This window comes from Lissotriton vulgaris, chromosome 12 (genome assembly GCF_964263255.1).
Source record: "Lissotriton vulgaris chromosome 12, aLisVul1.2, whole genome shotgun sequence".
NCBI lineage: Eukaryota > Metazoa > Chordata > Amphibia > Caudata > Salamandridae > Lissotriton > Lissotriton vulgaris.
This window is the reverse complement of record NC_141700.1, coordinates 559,233,078-559,255,448: the sequence shown is the minus strand read 5'-3', so window position 1 is coordinate 559,255,448 and position 22,371 is coordinate 559,233,078. Positions and strand designations below refer to the sequence as shown.

The 22,371-nt window shown below is 48.8% G+C and overlaps 1 protein-coding gene across 2 annotated transcripts in view; it reads right to left on the bottom strand.

Moving 5' to 3' along the window:
* The window catches only part of OTUD7B (OTU deubiquitinase 7B), a 479,130-nt gene that overhangs the window by 19,120 nt on the left and 437,639 nt on the right, over window positions 1–22,371 (bottom strand). For both annotated transcript variants that reach the window (XM_086945375.1, XM_086945374.1), the window contains one exon: window positions 16,084–16,198. In XM_086945375.1, coding sequence (XP_086801501.1) covers window positions 16,084–16,198 — 115 coding nt within the window. The remainder of the gene's footprint in view (window positions 1–16,083; window positions 16,199–22,371) is intronic.

The following is a 22,371-nucleotide window of genomic DNA, read 5'->3' as shown; positions in this document are numbered from 1 at the left end:
CCCCCCTGCTTGAATATTAAGTTCTCCAAGAAGTCCTGGCGTTTTCCAAGAATTTAGCCTTTGAGTGACGATATTAAGTCCAAACAAGCGTCAAACTCTGCAATTTCAAAGTATAAATATGCCCAGGTTTGCCCAGTCAAACACACAGTGGTTTGTAGCAGATCGACTATCTACTTGCCCGACGCCCTGCAGCAGCAAGTGCTGAAGGAAGCCGACCCTCCAGCTGACGCACTGAGAGAGACGCTGTCTTTTCTCTTGCAGAGAAATCCAGCTCCTGTGTTTCCTGCTTACCCTTGCGGGTATCTGGGAAATCGAGTCCTGAGAGAGAGATACAAGACCTCCTTCATTCTAAAATCAAGGTACGGAGCGGATTAGACCTCTTAGAGAATTCTTGGTCTAGATTCCTGGCAGAGAACTACTAAACTTAGGCAACTCCTCACTTACTTCTTCCCTTGTACTAGGCTTAGGTTAGGTACACCGGGGTAGGCGTATTTTAGAAGCACCAGTTGAGTACTTTCAGTCATTATTTATTACTGTATGTATTTTATACATTTTATGCACTTTAATGGCTTAGAAACCATATCATGCTTTTACAGTACTACTTTATAATACTGTTTGTATTATATGCCTTGCACTTTATAACCAGTATTACGATTGTAGAAGTTAATTTCCAATGCTTGAGAAAGAAGACTGTTCAATAAATACTTTTATTGAAAACACCAGTCTTTCTATTTCTCTGCATCTCTGGTGAAACGAAGCATGCACGATTGACTGAGTAAAATAGTTATGTATTGTTTCTGCGACTCTAGAGATTTGATTTCTTATTCTTGGGAAACAAAGTTGTCATGTTTATGCGGTTGTCAGAAACTAATCCCTTCTTGTGAATTCGAGAAAGTTTCTAGTGACCTCTGAGCTAGCTGGCACTCACTATTAAGTTTAATATATTCGGTAGAGACCTAGTAGACCTCAGTCCTACGTCTAAACTACAGTATATATTATTCCAATGCGCAGAACCAATTGGGAATATAGGAACTAAACTACAGGAGTACTTGCTCAAGGTTATGAGATTTCCAGCACAGCTCACAAGGTCAATCGCGTCAATTTATGATGGCTCATCTGCAGCAATAAATCTTAATGGTAAGGTTTTGGATTCCTTCCAGATTACCAGGGGCACTGGTCAGAGCTGTTCCCTTTCTCTGTCACTTTTTGTCCTTTTTTTTTTTAGAACCCCTGGCTTGTTATATTTGACAGAATTCTAATGCAATAAAGCTGTAATTCCTTGTGGGTCTAAACTAAAGTTATATACAGATGACTTGGTGCTCTACTTAGCTCCTCAGAAGTTGGGGTTTCAAACTCTGTTTGGTACTCTTAATACATTTTCCAAGCTGTCTGGTGATCAGGTAAACATTTATAAAACAGATTTTTGTAATATATATATTTTCTTAAACATAAATGAAGAACAATAGTTACTTACCTGTAATTCTCCAGTATTGGTGTCTTTCATAGATTCACATGCCTGATTCATTCCCCGTCGTCGGAGTGGGAGTCCCACGGTACATAAAAAAGCAATAATATGCCATAAATATGTAGTAAATACCAATAAAAACAAACCAGGAAGTAAAGTAGCCAAAGCTACAGTAGGAAAAACTTCCACATCTATGACTATCCTAGTCATTTTGTATAGTCCAAACTACAGCCAATCAGGCGCCAGCACCCACCAGAATGTTCTCCCCAGAGGCTCAGGCTCTCAGATTTTCTCGCAAGGAGTGAAGGTAAACCAAAATAGCCTAAAAGCCTCTGAGGGGAGGTGGGCAGGTTGCATGTGAATCTATGAAAGACACCAATACTGGAGAAGCACAGATTACAGGTAAGTAACTATTGTTCTTCTCCAGTATTAGGGGTGTCTTTCATAGATTCACATGCCTGAATCAGAGTAGCTAGCAGTATATATCCGTGCTAGGCAGACGCCAATGTTTGTAAAACATGTCAGTATATAAGTCATAAAACAGTGTAAAGTGAAAATACACGTATCATTTTAAGCATAGGAGAATGCAATCATGTAAGCATGTGTAAAAAACATAACATATGAAGCGTCTGACAGCAGTAATGGAGGTGGGAAAACAGAGGCTCACCTTATTTGAAAAGATTTTGTAGAACTGCACGGCCCACAGAAGTATCAGCTTCGCTGGTTGCCTCCAAACAGTAATGTTTGGTAAATGTATGGCGACTGGCCCAAGTAGCCGCTCTGCAGATCTGTGAAGAGGAACTCCAGCAAATAAAGCCGTAGACGATGACATTGCTCTTGTGGAATGAGCTCTAGGTGCTGCTTGCAACGGTCGTCCTGCTTGCATATGGCAAAAGGCAATAGCAGAAGATATCCATCTGGCAATAGTCTGTTTTGAAACTGCCTGCCCCTTATGAATAGCACCGTAGGTGACAAACAGTTGGTCAGAAGTGCCCAAAGCGGATGTCCTCTGCAGATAGAATTTAAGACATCTCTTAACATCCAGCATATGCAACGCCCTTTCCGCCGGTGTTTGCGGGTTAGGAAAAATGACTTTAGAATTATTGGTTCGTTGAGGTGAAAATCCGAAGGTACTTTAGGAATGTACCTCGGATTAGTGCGGAGTATCACAGAGTCACTTGTAAACTGCAGGAAAGGATGGTGAACTGTAAAGGCCTGAATATCACTGATTCTTCTGGAGGATGTTAAAGCCAGCAGCAATGATACCTTCCACAAGAGATATTTGAGGTCGGCCTTGTGGATGGGTTTGAATGGATGACGCATGAGTTGTGCTAGGACTATATTAAGATGCCACACAGGAGGTGGTCGTCGCACTGGAGGGAACATCCTAAAAAGGCCTTTAAAGAATTGTTGTATAATCCTCGAGAGTATAGAGAATTAGTACCAGCCTGCCGATACCTTGAGATCGCCGCCAGAAAAACCTTCAGGGTTGCGTGCGAAAGGCCTGATTTTGCTAATTGCAGGAAGAAAGGTAGAATCTCTTCCGGCGTTGCTGAAAAAGGGTGAACCCCGTTTGAGCGACACCAGAGGCAGAAACGCTTCCATTTTAGACTGTATGTCTTTATGGTAGCGGATGCTCTTGCCCTGGCCAGAACCTCCTTGCATTCCTCCGGGATGTTTAGGTGGGCGAACTCACGGTACTCAGGCGCCAGGCCGCTAATCTCAGTGATGTCGGATCTGGATGATAAACCTGACCGTTCTGCATGCTGAGTAAGTTCGGGATTGGATTCAACTGAATCGGTTCACACTCTGACAGAAGAAGAAGCTCTGTAAACCAATACTGGCGCTGCCATCTGGGAGCAATCAGGATCAATCGGCACGGTTCCTTTTTCATTTTCCGCAGAACCTTGGGGACTAGTGGAATCGGTGGAAAAGCGTACGCATATGTCAGAGACCAATCTATCGAAAACGCTTTCCCCTGAGAGTCTTTGTGGGGATGCCAGCATGCGAAGAATTGGCATTTGAAATGAAATGAAATTTAATTGTAAAGCCCATGGCTGCCCTAGAGCGTCCCAGCGCTAACCCAACAGAGAACAGAAACAGACAGAGAGGAAGCATTACTTAGAGGATCTTGGGAAAAAGAAAAGTTTTAAGAGACTTTCGGAATTTAAGATAGCAGGGTTTGGTCCGAATCTGTCTAGGGCGAGCGTTCCAATTTGTTGCCGCATTTACAGCGAAACGGCGACCCCCTGTGCGAGTCTTCCTCACTCTTGGAACTATGACTAGGTTTTCCAAGCCCGACCGGAGAGCCCGGGAGGATTTATAAGGGCAGATCAGGCTCCTAAGAGCCGGGGGGCCTTTACCCTGGAGCGCCTTGTGGGTGATACAGAGCGATTTGAAGACAATTCTCTCGCGAACTGGCAGCCAGTGGAGAGCTCTCAACGCTGGTCTGGCCGACGATCTTCTAGGAGCCCCAAAAAGCATCCTGGCTGCTGCGTTCTGCACCCGTTGCAGGATATTAATGGTGGCTTCAGGAGCCGCTAGGAATAGGGCGTTACTGTAGTCCAGTCTGGATAAAATTAAACCCTGGATCAGTAGTTTCCTGGACTGGAAAGGCAGGAGGGGAAGAACTTTCCGCACTGCTCGAAGCAGGCCGAAGCAGACGCCTGCGACTTTCTGAGCATGTGTCCTGAAGGTTAGGTCGGGCTCAAACCACACCCCCAAGCTTTTGATTTTTTCTTTCGGTGTGGGCAGCTCACCCATACAGCGCTACGAGGCCTCCGGGTTGTTTGCGCTTAATAAAATTCATTTAATAATAATAATTTAATAATAACAGGGAGGCCAAGAAGCTTTAGGGAGAGATGTAAATTGGTGACCCAGGAGCATGATCTCCGTTTTTGCTCCGTTGAGTCTGAGCCGCGAACCAGTCATCCAGGAGAATATTAAAGCAAGGCAGGCTGAAAGATTGTCCAGACATCCGTCTTGTTGGGTTAGCGAGACGACTAATTGGGTGTCGTCTGCGTAGGTGACTGATTTAATCCCAAAGGGAGCCACCACCTCCTCCAGTGGGGCCATATAGATGTTAAACAAGGTAGGGCTCAAAGAAGAGACCTGAGGAACTCCACACTGGAGGGGGGTTGATTTGGACAGTACACCACTTTCCCAGATCTTAAACTATCGGTTATTCAAAAAGGATTCAAGCCATCTCAGGGCCAGTCCTGTTATGCCCAATCTGGCGAGACGGTGGACTAATATTTCATGGTCCACCGTATCGAACGCTGCACTTAGATCCAGGAGGATCACAACTGCGGATCCTCCTGAATCTAAAATGCACCTTGCCTCCTCTGCCATCACTATCAGGGCTGTGTCAGTGCCCTGTCCCGGGCAAAAACCCGTTTGGGAGTCACTCAGCAGCCCATTGCATTCTAAGAACTCTGAGAGCTGCTGGTTGACCATTTTTTCGGAAATTTTGCCCAAACCAGGTAATAATGAGATCGGGCGGAAATTGGCCAGGTCAGAGGTATCAAGTCCCGGTTTTTTTAGGAGCATTTTGACTCTAGCCTGTTTCCAGCTGGGGGCATCACCCCGCAGGCAAATGAGGAGTTTAGCAGCTCTGTTGCTAGGGGGGCAATAGTGTCTGCAATCTGTTTAAGGATGTACATAGGCGCCGGGTCGGATGGAGAACCACTGTTCAGAGAAGATAGGGCTTTACAAAAATCCTTCATGGTGATGCAACTAAAAGAGTCCAGCAAAGGGCCGGAGGTGGGTGCCAGATAATTGTCGCCGCCGGTAGTGGCGACGTTCTGTGGTAGGCTATCAAGGATTCTTTGTATCTTGGTGTCAAAGAAATCCGCTAACTGATTACACCTTGCTTCAGTATATTCTTGGGAAGTCATCGGGGAAGGGACCTTAAGGAGTTGTTTGACTATTTTAAATGTTTCTTTTGAGGAGTTAGATGATAAGTTGATTTTATTCTCGAAGAAAGCTGCCTGAGTTTTTTTCAGGGAGGTTTTATAGAGTCTCAGGGCAGAACGATAGGCCGCTTTATTGTTGACTGCCCAGTCTTTCCTCCATCTGCGTTCCAATTTTTTGCAGGTTTTTCTAAGATCTCTGAGCTCTGCATTGTACCACAGTGATTTGAAAGTACTGCTTTTCTTAGTGACCATTTTGAGAGGTAGTACCGCATTCAAGGAGTTATTAAGCCAGTTCTGAAAGCTTATATCTGCCACCAGAGGATCTGATTCTACAACAGGGGCAGTTTGTTCTAGGGCTAGTGTCAGCTTTTCCACTGATAACTTGGGCCAGGCTCTCTGTAGAGTGCGAGGACGTGGAGCACATCTCCCCTCTGTACAAATTTTCCATGAGAATGGTACTAAAAAATGGTGAGACCATGGCACAGGCAGTGGGGGACTGGTCATAAGCTGGTTGCTGTTTGAGAATATGGGGTCTAAAAGATGCCCTCTGATATGAGTTGCCTCTTTATTTTTGAGTTTCAGTTCGAAAGCATTGAGGTCAGAACTAAGATCTATGCTGTTGGTCTTTGTCGCAAATAGATCTAGGTCTGGGCGACCCCACAGGCGAAAGATGCGTTCCACTGTCTGTTGATGTAGTTCCCACTCAGGAGTGGAAACTGTCATCCTGCTGAGTGCGTCTGCCAAGACGTTCTCTGTGCCTGGAACATGCACTGCTTGTAGATTTACATTGTGCTTTAAGGCCCATGCCGATAGTTCTTGGGCTTCTTGGGATAGGAGAAGAGATCGTGTTCCTCCCTGCTTGTTGACGTAATGCATGCTTGTTGTGTTGTCTGTTCTTATCAACACATTGGCATCCTGAATGAGTGCATGAAACGCCTTGAGTACCAGAAATATGTCTCTCAGCTCCAGACGGTTGATGTGCCATCGCCTTTGTGGAGCAGTCCACTTGCCGCTGATTGTGAGACCCTGAAGATGCGCTCCCCAGCCCTCAAGAGACGCATCCGTAGTGATGGTGAGGCTTGGTGCATCTTGAAGGAATGCACACCCCTGTTGGAGATGTCGTTTTTGTGTCCACCAGCGGAGAGAATTCTGCATGAGCGGTGTGATCCTGATGAGATCTTCGAAAGTTCCGGAGACCTGTAACCACTGCAGGCTTAGTTCTTACTGGAGAGGTCTCATCCTGAGGCGACAGTTTGGTATTAATGGGATGCAAGATGATATCATCCCCAGAAAGGACTTGTATAGCCGAACAGAAACTGACTTTTTTGATAACAGATTCTGCGTCATGTTTTTGATCTTCATTTGTCTCTCCTCCGAGACAAAAGCTTGTAGCTTCTGGGTGTCCAATGTTGCTCCCAATTAAGCTTGTCTTTGAGAAGGTCTCAATTGGGATTTGTCGAGGTTGATGGACAGGCCCAGAGATTGGAACAGGTGTATACACTGTTGTAGATGAGAATGTATGACCTCTCGAGAATTGGCCTTTATAAGGCAGTCGTCTAGGTATGGGAAAATTTGGATTCCCTCCAGCCGGAGGTGCGCCGCTACTGGAGCCAAAACCTTGGTAAAAACTCTTGGCGCTGACCGTAGTCCGAAAGGAAGGACTTTGAATTGGTAATCCCTGCCAGCCACCCTGAAGCACAGGAATTTTCTGTGGCGAGGTAGAATGGGGATATGGAAATATGCATCTTGGAAATCTAAGGTGACCATGTAATCTCCCGCTGCCAAAAGATGTAATATTTCCTGAAGCGATAACATCCTGAAAGTTAATTTCCTTAAGTACTTGTTTAGAGCGCGAAGATCTAGAATCGGGCGCCACTCTCCTTTTTCTTCTTTATTAGAAAAAATCTGGAGTAAAACCCCATTCCCCTCATCTTCTGAGGTACGCTCTCGATCGCTCCTTTTTGCATCATCAATCTGATTTGGGCAAATAGCTCCTTCAGGTGAGCTGGAGGTGGTCCTTTCGGGGGAACATTTGGAGGAAATTTCTCGAATTCTAGAGCATGGCCCTGGCCACAATCTCCAGGGCCCATTTGTCTGATGTTATTGACTGCCAATTTGAGTAAAATTTTGATATTCGCCCTCCAATTTTTTCCTCGAGAGTGGGGCAGCGGTGGTGGCAGCAGGTGAAAAGTCTAATTGGCGCTTATCTTTTCCGCGGTAATTTGCCTTTCCCCTGTTCTGGGCATAAGTAGGCTTTCTCTGCCCGTAAGATTGGTAGCGCTGGGTATGATATTGTTGATTGTTTTGTCTTTAGGAGGACTGTTGGTTATATCCACCTCTGTTGGAGGACGCTCCCCGTCCTCTCGCTCCTCGAAAGGGCGGCTTACGGAATTGGAGGGTGCCCAAGGATTTTGCTGTTTCTGTATCCTTCTTTATAGTCTTTAAGGCTTCCTCCACCTGAGAGCCAAACAGATATTCGCCATCACCTTATTTTGGACTTCTTGTCTAAAGGAAGTAGAACGTAGCCAACCCTGTCTACGAAGAACCGCAGCCCCCGCTAGCTGTCGAAAGCCTGTTGAGGCTACATCCACTGCTGAATCAATGATCTCTTCTGAGATTCTTTGGCCTTCCTGCAGTATCTTGAGTGCTTCAGCCTTTGAAGGTTCTGGAAGGAGGTCAATGAATGGTGCAATGTCTGACCATATCTGTCAGTCATACCTTCCTAAGATGGCCAATGAATTTGCCGCTCGAACCGTCATAGCCGCCATAGTGGAGACTCGCTTCCCTATCGAATCTAGGCGTTTGCCATCTCTGTCTGGCGGAGCTGTAACCTGAAAAGAAGGGTTCCTAGACCTCTTTTGTGCTGCCTGGACAATGACAGAGTCAAGCTTCGGCTGCCCAATAAGGCACGCAGGAGATTTGTCCGGTGCTCTGTACTTCTTTTCCATTCGTGGCAGGACTGGAGGAATGGATGCCGGGGTTGATATGACTTTTATACCCTCCTGCCAAATAAAGTCAATGATGGGTATAGACTTAATCTGTTTCTTGGGCTGATCTTTAAAGTCATATAGGAAACAGTCTTGTTCTATATGCTCCATATCTATGTGAAAACGTTTAGTTGAACGTTCCATTAAAAGGTGGAAGCTACCCACGTCCACCGGTGGTGAAATTGAGACTGTTTGATGCGAAGGGGAAGGTGTTTGAACCTGGTATTCATCCCACTCATCTTGTACCTCTGCTTCTTCTCTTTGTTCCTCTTCTTCCGAAGACTGAGGATCTACTGTAGCTTTGGCTACTTTAATTCCTGGTTTGTTTTTATTGGTATTTACTACATACTTATGGCATATTATTGCTTTTTTATGTACCGTGGGACTCCCACTCCGACGACGGGGAATGATTCAGGCATGTGAATCTATGAAAGATACCCCTAATACTGGAGAATGGACTTTACCCCAACTTTTTGCAGCCTGCTTAACTGCTGGAGCCAGTAAGGTATTTATGAGAAACATGAGTCTCTCTCTAAATAAAATTCCCCCCCCCCCCCCACTGTTTGCTAAGATCCAGAGGTTGATGGATAGGCGGAGAAGGATTTCGATCTCAATAATTGGGAAAGAAGCCCTAGTTAAAATGCATAACCAGTCCATGGTTAATTTCTTTTTCACTTCAAATGCCTGTGTATCGTAGAATACGTTTTTTCAGAGGTTGAATGCTCTCATTAGCACATTCATATCAAACAAGTGCGATCCAAGGATTAATATTAAAAAGATGCCACTGGCAGTACAGGAGGGAGGTTTTATGTGTTCGACCTCGAGACTGTACTATTTTGCTTCTCATTTAATAATTTGTGACAGGAATGGGAGAAGTGTAACCTGGGTAAAGCAGGTGACTGGTTGAGAAATTATGTACTGATCCCTTGGAAAGCGCTCCAGCCTAGTTTTCCTACAATTTGGGCTCAAAATAAGCTGGCATATACACAAAATTCCACTATACTGCAGGAATATCAACCACTACAAATCGAACCAACCAGGGAATTAGTTCAAGTGCTATTTCAATCCGAGAAAACAGAGGTACTCGGTAGGTTGGTTGCGCTCAGTAAGGAGCGAATTTAATGATTTGTTTCAGATTATTCAGAACCTCGTCAGTGCCGGTCGCTCTACCCGCCGCGTGGCTCCTGCCGAAGTCACCCGGCGCCCCTGCTGCCACCGTCGCTCGTTTTTTGCCGCCTTCTCCCGCGGCTGCTGTACCCCTGATTGTGTCCCAGCAATTGGTTTCAAAGTTTGCCATTTCCCGCAGTGTTTCCGTGGCTGCTGTGCCCCTGATTGTGTCCCAGCAATTGGTTTCATAGTTAGCCTTTTTTCCGCCATGTTTTCTCGGCTGCGGTGCCCCTGATCGTGTCCTCTGTAATTAGGCTATCGTAGCTGCCTTTTTCCCCGCTGTCCCACCTCGCTCCCTGCCGCTGTCCCCCCTGCGGCCCGCCCCCTCCCCTTCTGTTCCCTCTACCATTCGCCACCCCGCTCCCACCTCCCAGCTGGTCCTCCCTCCTCCCGCCCCCCGACTCTCCATTTATGGCAGAGTCCACGAGTGCGCGCAGCGGGCGCGCCGATTGTGCGCCGAAGGCACGCCAAAGGCAAGCCCGTCTGCGCCCGTCCGCGCCTGGACCGCGCCCAGCACCAGACCCCCTGGCCCCTGCAGCTGCCAGCCCACCCGCCGGACTTAAAATGCCGCAACATTCAACGCACTCAACACCGGCCGGATCCCCGGTTGCTATCGAGCGACCCCAAGACGCACCCACGGACCCTTCACCTGCCAATCCTGCAAGTTCTCCTGCATCTGGACCTGTACCGAACCCGCCAAGCCGTGCACCAACAGCAACCACCTGAAGTGCATCCTGCTCAACACCCGCTCCGTCCACAGACACGCCGTGGAACTCTGGAACCTGCTCGACACCACATCTCCAGACGTCGCCTTCCTCACGGAAACATGGATGAACGCCTCCTCAGCGCTCGACATCGCCATTGCCATCCCGGACGGATACAAGATCACCCGGAGGGACCGCGTCAACCAGACAGGAGGAGGCATCGCCATCGTCCACAAAAACACCATCCGCATCACGACCAACTCCGACGACACCCTCACAGCCGCCAAAACATCTTCACTTCCAGATACACACCGACCCCAAGACCACACTCAGAGGTACCCTCATCTACAGACCCCCAGGACCCCGCACACAATTCAGCGCAGACTTCATCAGGCCATACGCCCTCCCCTCCGCTGACTACATCCTCCTAGGGGACCTCAACTTCCACCTAGAGAACAACAACGACAACAACACCACCACCCTGCTGGACAACCTCGCCAACCTCGGACTCAAGCAACTGGTGAACACCCCCACCCACTATGCCGGACACACGCTTGACCCAGTCTTCTCCTCCAGCAAGTACATCTCCTTCAGCCACTCCAGCGGACTCCACTGGACAGACCACAGCTTCGTCCACTTCAGCTTCAGAAGGACCACGACTCACCACCACCCGCACCAGGTTCCCAGCAGGAGCTGGAACAAGATCACCACCGACCAGCTCACCACATCACTGAGCCAGAACCCTCCCGCCAGCTCAACTGACCCCAACCAAGCAGCCAACAACCTCACACAGTGGATCACCAACTGCGCTGACGACCTCGCACCTCTGAAAAACCATCCCAGCAGGCCCGGCAGCAAGAAAGCCTCCTGGTTCAACGACGACCTCCAGAACTCCAAGAAAAACTACCGTACCCTCGAGAAAGCCTTGCGAAAAACCCCGACTACAGACAACATGACCGCCCTCAAGAACGCCTCCCGCAAACACCATCAGCTGATCCACACCACCAAGAAGACAGCATTCAAGGAACGACTAGACAACAACGCACACAACAGCAAGGAACTCTTCAGCATCGTCAAAGAGCTCGCCAACCCCAGCGCCGAAAACAACGACATCACCCTCTAACAAGACCTCTGCGACTCACTCGCCTCGTTCTTCCACAGCAAGATCACCGACATACACAACAGCTTCGGCGCACAGACCACGCACCCAACCACCGAACCGATGCCCCCCACCACCACCCTCCGAGCCTGGACCCCGGTCAGCACCGAAGACACCCTCCACAAGATGAACACCATCCACTCCGGATCACCAACCGACCCATGCCCCCACCACGTCTTCAACAAGGCCGACTCCGTCATCGCACCCCAACTCCGGGACATCATCAACTGCTCCTTCAACACCGCCCTCCACGACCTGGGCCCCAGGTACCTCAACAGCTGCCCGACCTTCTACACTCCCACCCGCCAGCTACGATTGACCAGCCACGCCCTCGCCGCCGTTCCACGCATTCGAAGAGCCACCATGGGAGGAAGATCCTTCTCCTACCTGGCAGCCAAGACTTGGAACTCCCTCCCTATCCACCTCCGTCTGACCCAAGACCACCTCTCCTTCAGGAGGCAACTCAAGACCTGGCTATTCGAGCAGTAGCGGACCCCCCTCCCCCAAGCGCCTTGAGACTCTCCGGGTGAGTAGCGCGCTATACAAATTTCTTGATTGATTGATTGATTGAATTAACATATGGTAAATCTACCCAGGGAGCAGTGGCTGGAGGCCTCATATCTTGGTTATAAAGTATTACAGGGTCCTAAATTTCAGCTGATAGAACTCTATGTTCAATGGATGGTGTACTATACCCCTTCACGGTTACATAAATGGAATTCAATTTTTTTTCCCAGAGCAATGTCCCAGATGCTCAGAGACCAGTTGTTGGATCCATATTTTCTGGGGCTTTGACAGTGTTGAGGCAATTTGGAAAGGTGTATGTGGTTATCCCTTGGGACAGAGTATACAATAGATCTGAATGCAATTGTGGCAGGCTGTTCTAAGCAGCTAGGGATCAAACCGGCCCAGCACGTAGCAGGTGGTTTATTGTAATGGCACGCTCCCTAATTACTGCTTTTTGGAAATTGAACGAACCCCCTAAATTGCAACCTTGGGTTGATAAAGTAAACATATACGTTAAAGAGCTCCTCTATGCAAAACAGATAGGGAAAGGAAGAAGGTTTAGTAATGTTTGGAAATATGCGGAGGTGTTTATTCTTAAATTAAATATTGTTTTCATGATTTTATTAAGTCAAGGTATTCTAGCAGTTAGTATTGCAAGTTTATGAACAGTGAAAGCTTGGGCGGATCGTAGGTGAAGCACAGTTTGTATTACAGATTTGGGAACACTCTTTTTTAGGTCTCGGCTAAACGCGCGGAAGCGCGTCTCCGCCGAGATCTTTTGTTAGCGAGTATGCTTCCCAGGAGACAGTTTCGGCCACGCGCATCCTTGGAGCCGATTCGAAACGGGAACGCGCGCTGTGGCCAGGCGCTGTCTCCTGGGAAGCTCAAGCACCACACACGCATGCGCATACACACACACAAGCGCCCATGCACGCACGCACATACATACATACAGAGACACCCCCCCCTGACACATACACACACACGCGCACACACACAAGTGCACCGAGGCCCTCCCTCCCTCCCCCGCCGTCACCGTCGCACTCCCCCTCCCCCGCCGTCACCGTCGCATACACACACGAGCATACACGCACACACACACACAAGTGCACCAAGCCCCCCCAGCCTTTTGAAACTTACCTGGCCAATGTCGGGGACTCTTCTCTCAGCACGCGGCGCCCAACCTCCTGCTAGCGCGGCCCCGGGTCTCCACACCGCTCACAGGAGCCCCGGGCCGCGAGACGCATCGACTCCGCCTGCCTCCTCTTCCGGTCTGGACGTGGCCCCGCCCCCGTCACAGGCGACCGTGCCTGACTTCCGGGGCGGCCGCGGCGGGATTCCACCCGACCATGCTACGCCACTGCTTGTTGAAAGATGTGACGCAGAGATAGGTCATTGTTTTGCTAGAGAATGAATATCGAGTTTTCGAGACCTCTTGCCCCCACTCTCAAAAATCGCGCAGAGAGATAGGGTGAGTAGATTTTTAAAACAAAAGAACATTTCACAATATAAATAGCACTGCAACTACCGAGGGGCACTGACTTAATTAAAGGCGCTCAATCACCAGCATAGACAACATGTAGACCGTAAGTAAGGCAATACGCACAGTGTCATTGGTGGCATCTAAATTCCTCAGTGATAAGGGCTGCTAACTAATATTTACACCGGATCAGGTGAAAACTTCCCCCCCTCTGTGTTTGAAAATGCCTTCTGGGTTTTGTAGTTTCAGACACGCAAACATTTAAAAAAAAAGAAAGTAGGAGATTCTGTAAATAAAACCGGAGAATGCATTTCCCCGATTGACTTCTATTTAAGCAGAGGCAATTTTAGGTGGAAGACATCGCAAATAAAGCCATGTTTTGCTTTAGAAATCGAGTGACTGCCGCCTAAATTGGGTCAATTGACATGTATGCTTGTGCTTTAATTGAGTTTTTAGCACACTTGAAATCAAAGATTTGTAGGCGGAAAGTTCAGGCATGGAATCACTGCACGTAATTACATGGAGTGAGGTGGTCATTCTACTCTGGGAACCAGCCAGGCATTCACTAAGTTTGAAGAAATTAGTCAAAGAAAGAGGTGGGAAACTGGAGATTTTCCAGTAAGTGCGCGATGGCCGGTCACCTCACAGAAAGAGTGACAAAAGCTCTTGCTTAAATCGGAGGCTAACATGTTTTTGTTTTCGTAAAGATTAAGATAAGCAAGGGAACATAACGTACAGCATGCTTTAAAATGCATTTGTAAAAGTGGCTTTTACTGCGCGGTTTTCATGACGTGTGCTGGACATAAAAGCAGTGACAGACAACTGGAAAATGCTTGCAAAGTGTTTTTAAACAAGGCAGTAAAAGCAAGAGGGATCCGCCGCGGGTTTAAAGAGTCCATCTGGCTGTCATCGACTTCAAGGCCCCCTCCGCCTCCAGAGAGAGTCGCACTGACTCTTGCGGGGAATAGCCTTCCCTGGTGATGGACACAGTCCATGGCAAAGTGGCTCATGGCAGGGAGCAAATGGGCCCGAGTAGCAAAGCTACAATTAATCAATGTGTTGTGTTTAGTGCTGCATGCTGGAGCGGCCAGATACCAAGTGCTAACCAATTACAGCGGACTTAAGCGAGACAGGGGAAGTAAGTGGCCAGATCAAGAATAGATCACACAGGCTGTCAGTGGCATTTGGGACTGAAGCTCGGGAATGCTTCTCTCCACTTCCAAAGCCAGAGCCAAGAGGTAACTCACCCTCTCCATTCTCTGCCCGGAGCAGCGCCCAGCTGACAGGACAGGGACTACAGAAGACATCTGCCCCGGGCAGGACAGACTAGGCCCGCAGGTATTGGCATTCTTTCTGAAAGGTCCAACATTCCTCATAAATCCTTCTTCATTCCTCGCTGGACCTTTGACCTGCACATTTATTTTTTTTAATCGCGTTTTATGTCTTTTCCTCCACTGTGTCGTTTTTGTGTGAAACATGGAGACTTCCTTATTCTCTGGATAACAGGCCTCATGCTGCCGAGTTTTCCTACGATTTTAATGCTAGCATTATTCATCTCAGAAACACAAATGGAAATGTCAAATAAAAGGCTTTCAGTGCCTTAACGCCAAATGCCAAAGTGGGCCACACAGCAGCATGTAGGAAACATGTTTCAGGTTTGCACTGAGAACTCCCAAGAGGCAGGGGTGACTGCAAAGGAAGAAGGAATGTGCTGGCCGCGGAGCCTATTGCTGTATTTTTTCTCGCTCATATAAATCATTAAGTTGCAAATTGTAGTTTGATTGCAAAACTTCCTGAAGTGAAAGATGTGTGCTCGTTTAGTAGATCTGAGCTAAATTCACAAAAAAATGTAAATTAAAGATATGCATGCATAAACCTGTTTCCCGATTGGCCGCACTCAGACACATTGCAATTTATAAAGCATGTATTTTTGGTGTGTCGTCAAATCATTGTGCTGCCAAGGGATTCACTTTTCATTCAACCGCGCTGGGCATACTGGTGCTTGTAGTTTTCCCCCCCTGTTATTTTTTTATGAGTTTTGTGGCTCTGTGTGTGTGTGAGTGGCTCGATGTGAATGACTGTGTGGGTGGCTCTCTGTGTGTGTGTGGGTGGCTTTGTGTGCGTGCTCTCTGTCCGAGTGTAAATGCAATAGGTCTCACATTTGCGAGCGATTAAGCTATTGGCATTGTAAATGACAATGCCATTTATTTATATTTTAAAAACAAAAACATAAATAAAAATGTCATGAGCAATGCCAATAGCTCTAACTTTAACAATGCCGAGACCATTGCATTGTAAATGCTTGTTTATGTTGCTTTTGGCCATGTAGCTCAGCATCGCTAAAAGGCATTTTCAAATCCCAGTAGATCCCAGGAGGTGAAGCTTTATCAATGCATGTTTTTTTTGTGTTGGTGTAAGTTGTTGGAGAGGAAAAGTTTACTTTTACCTCTCCATAACTAAAAACAAACTGAGACAGTGCTCAGACAAATTAGCACATAAATTGCAACAGCTGTGTGCTTTCTGCAATGGTGCCTTTCAGTATTGCCATACTGCATTTTCTGCCCCCAACGGTTTGTTTTCCAAAGCTGGATGATGTCAACCCAAATATGGAGTCACATTTTTGTTTTGTACATGTGCGAGTGACTGTAAGGAATATGAAGTCTGAATGTATCGATTGATCAGGTAAATCCTGAAGCTCACCTGGCCATTTTAACATTGTCAGCATCGTCTTTGCCCCATTCCCAGTCCTTCTTGGGGTCTACAGCAAAGTGCACGGGCAGCATCTTGTGCTCTGAGTCGGTCAGCGGTATCACTGCTGCAAAGGGAGAACAAACCATATATTTTGTTGTATGCCATATTTAAGTGAAAAGAAATCAGGAGGGTCCTACAGTTCCTCAGAAGTATTAACCCCAAACACAGCATCAGAACGCACCTGCAATAGCATACACACAAAACACACACGCTATATACTAGGCTTAAAAGTCAACATAACAGGACAAAAAGTAAGGCATTGCCATGCATGGAGATGAATGCATTTTACAAACCTCGCCAACAGCATCTCTATCCCGAGCAACCTAAAAAGAATGATTAAATGCCTCTACACCTCGACCAAGGACTATTCTGATGTAAAGCAACAATACACATTTTCAAACCACATTCTCGCTTTCCGCTCCTCATACCACATGATGAAAGCTCCTAAACAAGTATAATAAAGAAACTAAAGTACTTATATACTGGACAAAGAGGCACAAACAGAGGAGTCACTAGCCAACACTAAACGGGGTTAAAATGGAATTACAATAACGCAGAATCTGTGGGTGAAAACAATACTTGTTAACATGTTCACTGGTCCGTCGCAATTCAAAGGAGGAAAAAAGCATTTGCAATACAATAGGTCTCGCATTTACAAGAGTTTGAGCTATTGGCATTGTAAATGAATATGCCTTTTATTTATGTGTTGTTTTTAAAACAGATTAAAAAAAGGCATTGCCGTGTACAATGCCAATAGCTTAAACTCTCACAAATGTGAGACCTATAGCATTGCAAATCTGTTTGTATTATAATTTTTTTGTTTTTTCAAAGCGTTAAGAGGGAGAGTGTCCTGCCTGTAACAGCAGGCTGGACAAAGCTATTTGAGAAAATAGTGCTCGGAGTAACAACACACGGAACAGGGGATGTCGCCATGGGAGGTTACAAAATGAGACAAGGTGGTACTAAGGAGGAACTATAAAGCCTATAGACCAATGAACAACAACAGTTTACAGTGGACAATGACACAAGGCACAAGCCAATAAAAAAATATGGGCAGACAGTGGGCGGAGCCTTAAGTCCCTACCTGAATACAGCATGCCTCGCAGAGCAGCGCCTGCGTTGCCGAGGCTCAACCTAAAAAGGGCTTCACAGCGAAAAGAAAAAAAAATACAGAATCCGTGCTACAAAGATTCTGCCACTTTTTATGAAGTGCTTAAAACACACTCGGTACGCTATCGATTACCAGCAAGCTCAGAAGAATTTGCAACACGTAAGTATAGGTTTGCAGATCCCCCTTGGAATGCCCATTGCACAATCGTGATGATTCGTACTGGCACGATCAAAAGGTGAGTTAACAGGCATCACATTTTCTCACTCCGTAGGTTGTCCTTAGTAAAGATGAATGGCTCCAGGTTTAGATCACTTTAAACTGTCCTCCCTTGTGCTCACATGGCCCGGGCAGGAGCGCTGCCAACATAGCTTGGCCGGGGAAGAGCTGGATGTAGATGGGGCATCCAGTATAGAGGAAAGGCGGTTCTCTTGAGGCAGTCCTGCTTCTCTAACAATCAGGAACAACAGGCATTGGAGATTGACTGCGTTTGCTGCCGCTAGCTGGGGTTCTGCGACCCACTTTGATGTCATTTCTCAGGCAGCTCCACACGAGTAGCAGTGCAGTGACCAGTTTCATCGTAGAAGAAAGAAGCCCTGAGCCCTCACTGTGAAGACCAAGAACACAACAGCACTGTCTAGTTTGTCCCCAAATAAGATCGGACTCTAAACCTTACTGCGCATCCTGCAGGGGTTTTCCCGAATGACTTTAGCCAATTAATGCGTGGAGCAATTTGTGTAGGCAATCTGTGCACCCCAGAATATGGAAAATACCTGAACTGCAGATCCAGTAAAACCCATACCCTGCAGTATTTTATCATGTGTGTGATTTACCCCAGAATTGTGCAAGACTAAGAGTGAACTTCTTAGACTGTGGGATCTAAATTAATACATTACAATGCCGGACATATACTCTGTTCTCCAGTACTACAACTAATTGCTATAAAACGTGCGACACCTCCCCCCTCTCCACCACATTTATTATTTGCTGTTTTCCATTACCAGCCATAGCTCCTTTAACCGCCTCCGAGCACATTCCAGAATAGTGGTGCATGCACAGATCCTCGCGCCCAACAAGGCGCTACATAGTAGTCTGACACCAGCTCAATCACAGTCCTTAATTAAGAAACTCTGAATGTCAACAAACGAAATGCACGTCAGAGAAGTATACTATATTCAAAATCGCTGCAGCCTCAACGGTACTCCCATGGCATACATGGCACAAAGTACAGCCAGTGGATCTTCTTTAAACATACCAAGCGTTGCACAACACAAAGCTTCAAATGAAAAAGATAAACACTGCCTTAGATCAAACTCTCTTCAATGTTTAGACCATGATGCAGCATTTTTTTCTATTCTTTAAAATGAACTCTGAAATCTGGCAGGCGGCCTTCGGTGGAGTACCGTGAATGGTGGTCGGGGCTAGAGGATCTGAAGTTTACCATTCGTACAACCCAAAGTCACTATCTTGAAGACTGTTTTCAGAGTTAGCAGTTAGTTGAACCGACAATGAGGCATTGGCTCCAACGGCACTGCGGACGAGGCATCGGCTCCAACGGCACTGCGGACGAGGCATCGGCTCCAACCGCACTGCAGACGGGGCATCGGCTCCAACCGCACTGCAGACGAGGCATCGGCTCCAACCGCACTGCAGACGAGGCATCGGCTCCAACCGCACTGCAGACGAGGCATCGGCTCCAACCGCACTGCAGACGAGGCATCGGCTCCAACCGCACTGCAGACGAGGCATCGGCTCCAACCGCACTGCAGACGAGGCATCGGCTCCAACCGCACTGCAGACGAGGCATCGGCTCCAACCGCACTGCAGACGAGGCATCGGCTCCAACCGCACTGCAGACTAGGCATCGGCTCCAACGGCACTGCAGACGAGGCACCCGCTCCAACAGCACTGCAGACGAGGCATCCGCTCCAACAGCACTGCAGACGAGGCATCCGCTCCAACAGCTCTGCAGACGAGGCATCCGCTCCAACAGCACTGCGGACGAGGCATCCGCTCCAGCGGGACTGCGACGAGGCATCCGCTCCAGCGGGACTGCGACGAGGCATCCGCTCCAGCGGGACTGCGACGAGGCATCCGCTCCAGCGGGACTGCGACGAGGCATCCGCTCCAGCGGGACTGCGACGAGGCATCCGCTCCAGCGGGACTGCGACGAGGCATCCGCTCCAGCGGGACTGCGACGAGGCATCCGCTCCAGCGGGACTGCGACGAGGCATCCGCTCCAGCGGGACTGCGCCGAGGCATCCGCTCCAGCGGGACTGCGCCGAGGCATCCGCTCCAGCGGGACTGCGACGAGGCATCCGCTCCAGCGGGACTGCGACGAGGCATCCGCTCCAGCGGGACTGCGACGAGGCATCCGCTCCAGCGGGACTGCGACGAGGCATCCGCTCCAGCGGGACTGCGACGAGGCATCCGCTCCAGCGGGACTGCGACGAGGTATCCGCTCCAGCGGGACTGCGACGAGGCATCCGCTCCAGCGGGACTGCGCCGAGGCATCCGCTCCAGCGGGACTGCGCCGAGGCATCCGCTCCAGCGGGACTGCGCCGAGGCATCCGCTCCAGCGGGACTGCGACCAGGCATCCGCTCCAGCGGGACTGCGACCAGGCATCCGCTCCAGCGGGACTGCGACCAGGCATCCGCTCCAGCGGGACTGCGACGAGGCATCCGCTCCAGCGGGACTGCGACGAGGCATCCGCTCCAGCGGGACTGCGACGAGGCATCCGCTCCAGCGGGACTGCGACGAGGCATCCGCTCCAGCGGGACTGCGACGAGGCATCCGCTCCAGCGGGACTGCGACGAGGCACCTGCTCCAGCGGGACTGCGACGAGGCATCCGCTCCAATGGGACTGCGACGAGGCATCCGCTCCAGCGGGACTGCGATGAGGCACCTGCTCCAGCGGGACTGCGACGAGGCACCCGCTCCACCGGGACTGCGACGAGGCACCTGCTCCAGCGGGACTGCGATGAGGAATCCGCTGCAGCAGGACTGCGATGAGGCATCCGCTCTGGTTGTACTGCGACAAGGCATCTGCTCCAGCAGGACTGCGACGAGGCATCTGCTCCAACGGGACTGCGATGAGGCATCTGCTCCAACGGGACTGCGATGAGGCATCCGCTCCAACAGGACTGCGACGAGGCATAAGCTCCAACGGGACTGCGACGAGGCATAAGCTCCAACGGGACTGGGAAGAGGCATCCACTCCAACGGGACTGCGACGAGGCATCCGCTCCAAAGGAATTGCAACGAGGCATAAGCTCCAACGGGACGAGGCATAAGCTCCAACGGGACTGCGATGAGGCATCTGCTCTAAAGGAATTGCAACTAGGCATAAGCTCCAACGGGACTGCAAGGAGGCATAAGCTCCAACGGGACTGCAAGGAGGCATCCGCTCCAACAGCACTGCAACAAGCCATCAGCTCTAGTGGCACTGCAATGAGGCATCAGCTGTAATGGCTCTGCAACGAGGCACCAGCTCCAATGTCACTGCAACGAGGCAACATCTCCATTAGGGCTGCAATGAGACATAAGCTCCAACAAGACTGCAATGAGGTATCCGCTCCAACAAAACTGCAATGAGGCATCCGCTCCAACAAGACTATAATGAAGCATCATCCCCAACAAGACTGCAACGAGGAATCAGCTCCAATGGTACTGCAAGTAGGCATGAGCTCCAATGACACTGCAAGTAGGCATGAGCTCCAATGGTACTGCAACGAGGCAGCAGCTCCAACTGCAATGAGGCAGCAGCTCCAACAGGACTGCAGCAAGGCAGCAGCTCCAACAGGACTGCAGCGAGGCAGCAGCTCCAACAGGACTGCAGCGAGGCAGCAGCTCCAACAGGGCTGCAGCGAGGCAGCAGCTCCAACAGGACTGCAGCGAGGCAGCAGCTCCAACAGGACTGCAGCGAGGCAGCAGCTCCAACAGGACTGCAGCGAGGCAGCAGCTCCAACAGGACTGCAGCGAGGCAGCAGCTCCAACAGGACTTCAGCGAGGCAGCAGCTCCAACAGGACTGCAGCGAGGCAGCAGCTCCAACAGGACTGCAGCGAGGCAGCAGTTCCAACAGTACTCCAACTAGGCACCAGCTCCAATGCCACTGCAACGAGGCATCATCTCCATTAGGGCTGCAATGAGACATAAGCTCCAACAAGACTATAATGAGGCATCATCCCTAACAAGACTGCAACGAGGAATCAGCTCCAATGGCCCTGCAAAGAGGCATCAGCTCCAACAAGATTGCAAAGAGGCATTGGCTCCAACGGTACTGCAATGAGGCATGAGCTCCAATGGCACTGCAATGTGGCTTCAGCTCCAATAGCACTGCAATGAGGCATCAGCTCCAATAGCACTGCAATGAGGCGCAACATTAATCAAACCTTCAGTAAACACGCCCTAGTGGAAACTTAAAGAAGGCCAGTCAGAAAGACATGACATCGGATAATGTAGCCAAATAATCCTTTACAGCAGCCACTGCCAGGACATAGTGGAAAGGACAGTACATCAAAATATGTGGCTGAAAAGGGGTCAGACGTTACAGCTTGCACCACTTAACACTCCTGCTGAGCAATCCTACTTCAATTGAGTGTGTGGTGGGTTTCCTATTAGCCAAGATGAAGTCAGCAACATCGGGCAGCAAGCAAAAGGACTAATCAATACTGCTCAATTTCTGTGTGTGTATCCGCAGTATTTGAGGATAAATAATCTGTCCAATGTGCTGTGAGAGTAGGTCCACTCTGTGCAGAAGAGATGAGGGGCAGAGTGCTGGTTTCCACTGTATCAGAATATCAAAATCATCTTGCCAAGTCAGGGGAAATCAGAATTAGCTAAGCTTTACTATCCAGCACTGTCTGTAGAGCACTGAACACAAGGTGGACTGGCGAGAATACATAAAGTATGACCAATGATGATTCTAACTGGAAGTCATCCCCCTATGGACCATACAGTGGGAAATGTGCTGGATAAAACTTAGAACACTTTCTTTCCTGGACCGTAGAAAACAGAACCCAAGTGGAAATTAAAATTTGGAAAACATCACTTCTGAGTGAAATTCCAAGTCATTGTTCTCCAAGAAGAGACCATTCAACTCATCTAAACGCATGCTGAGAGCACCTG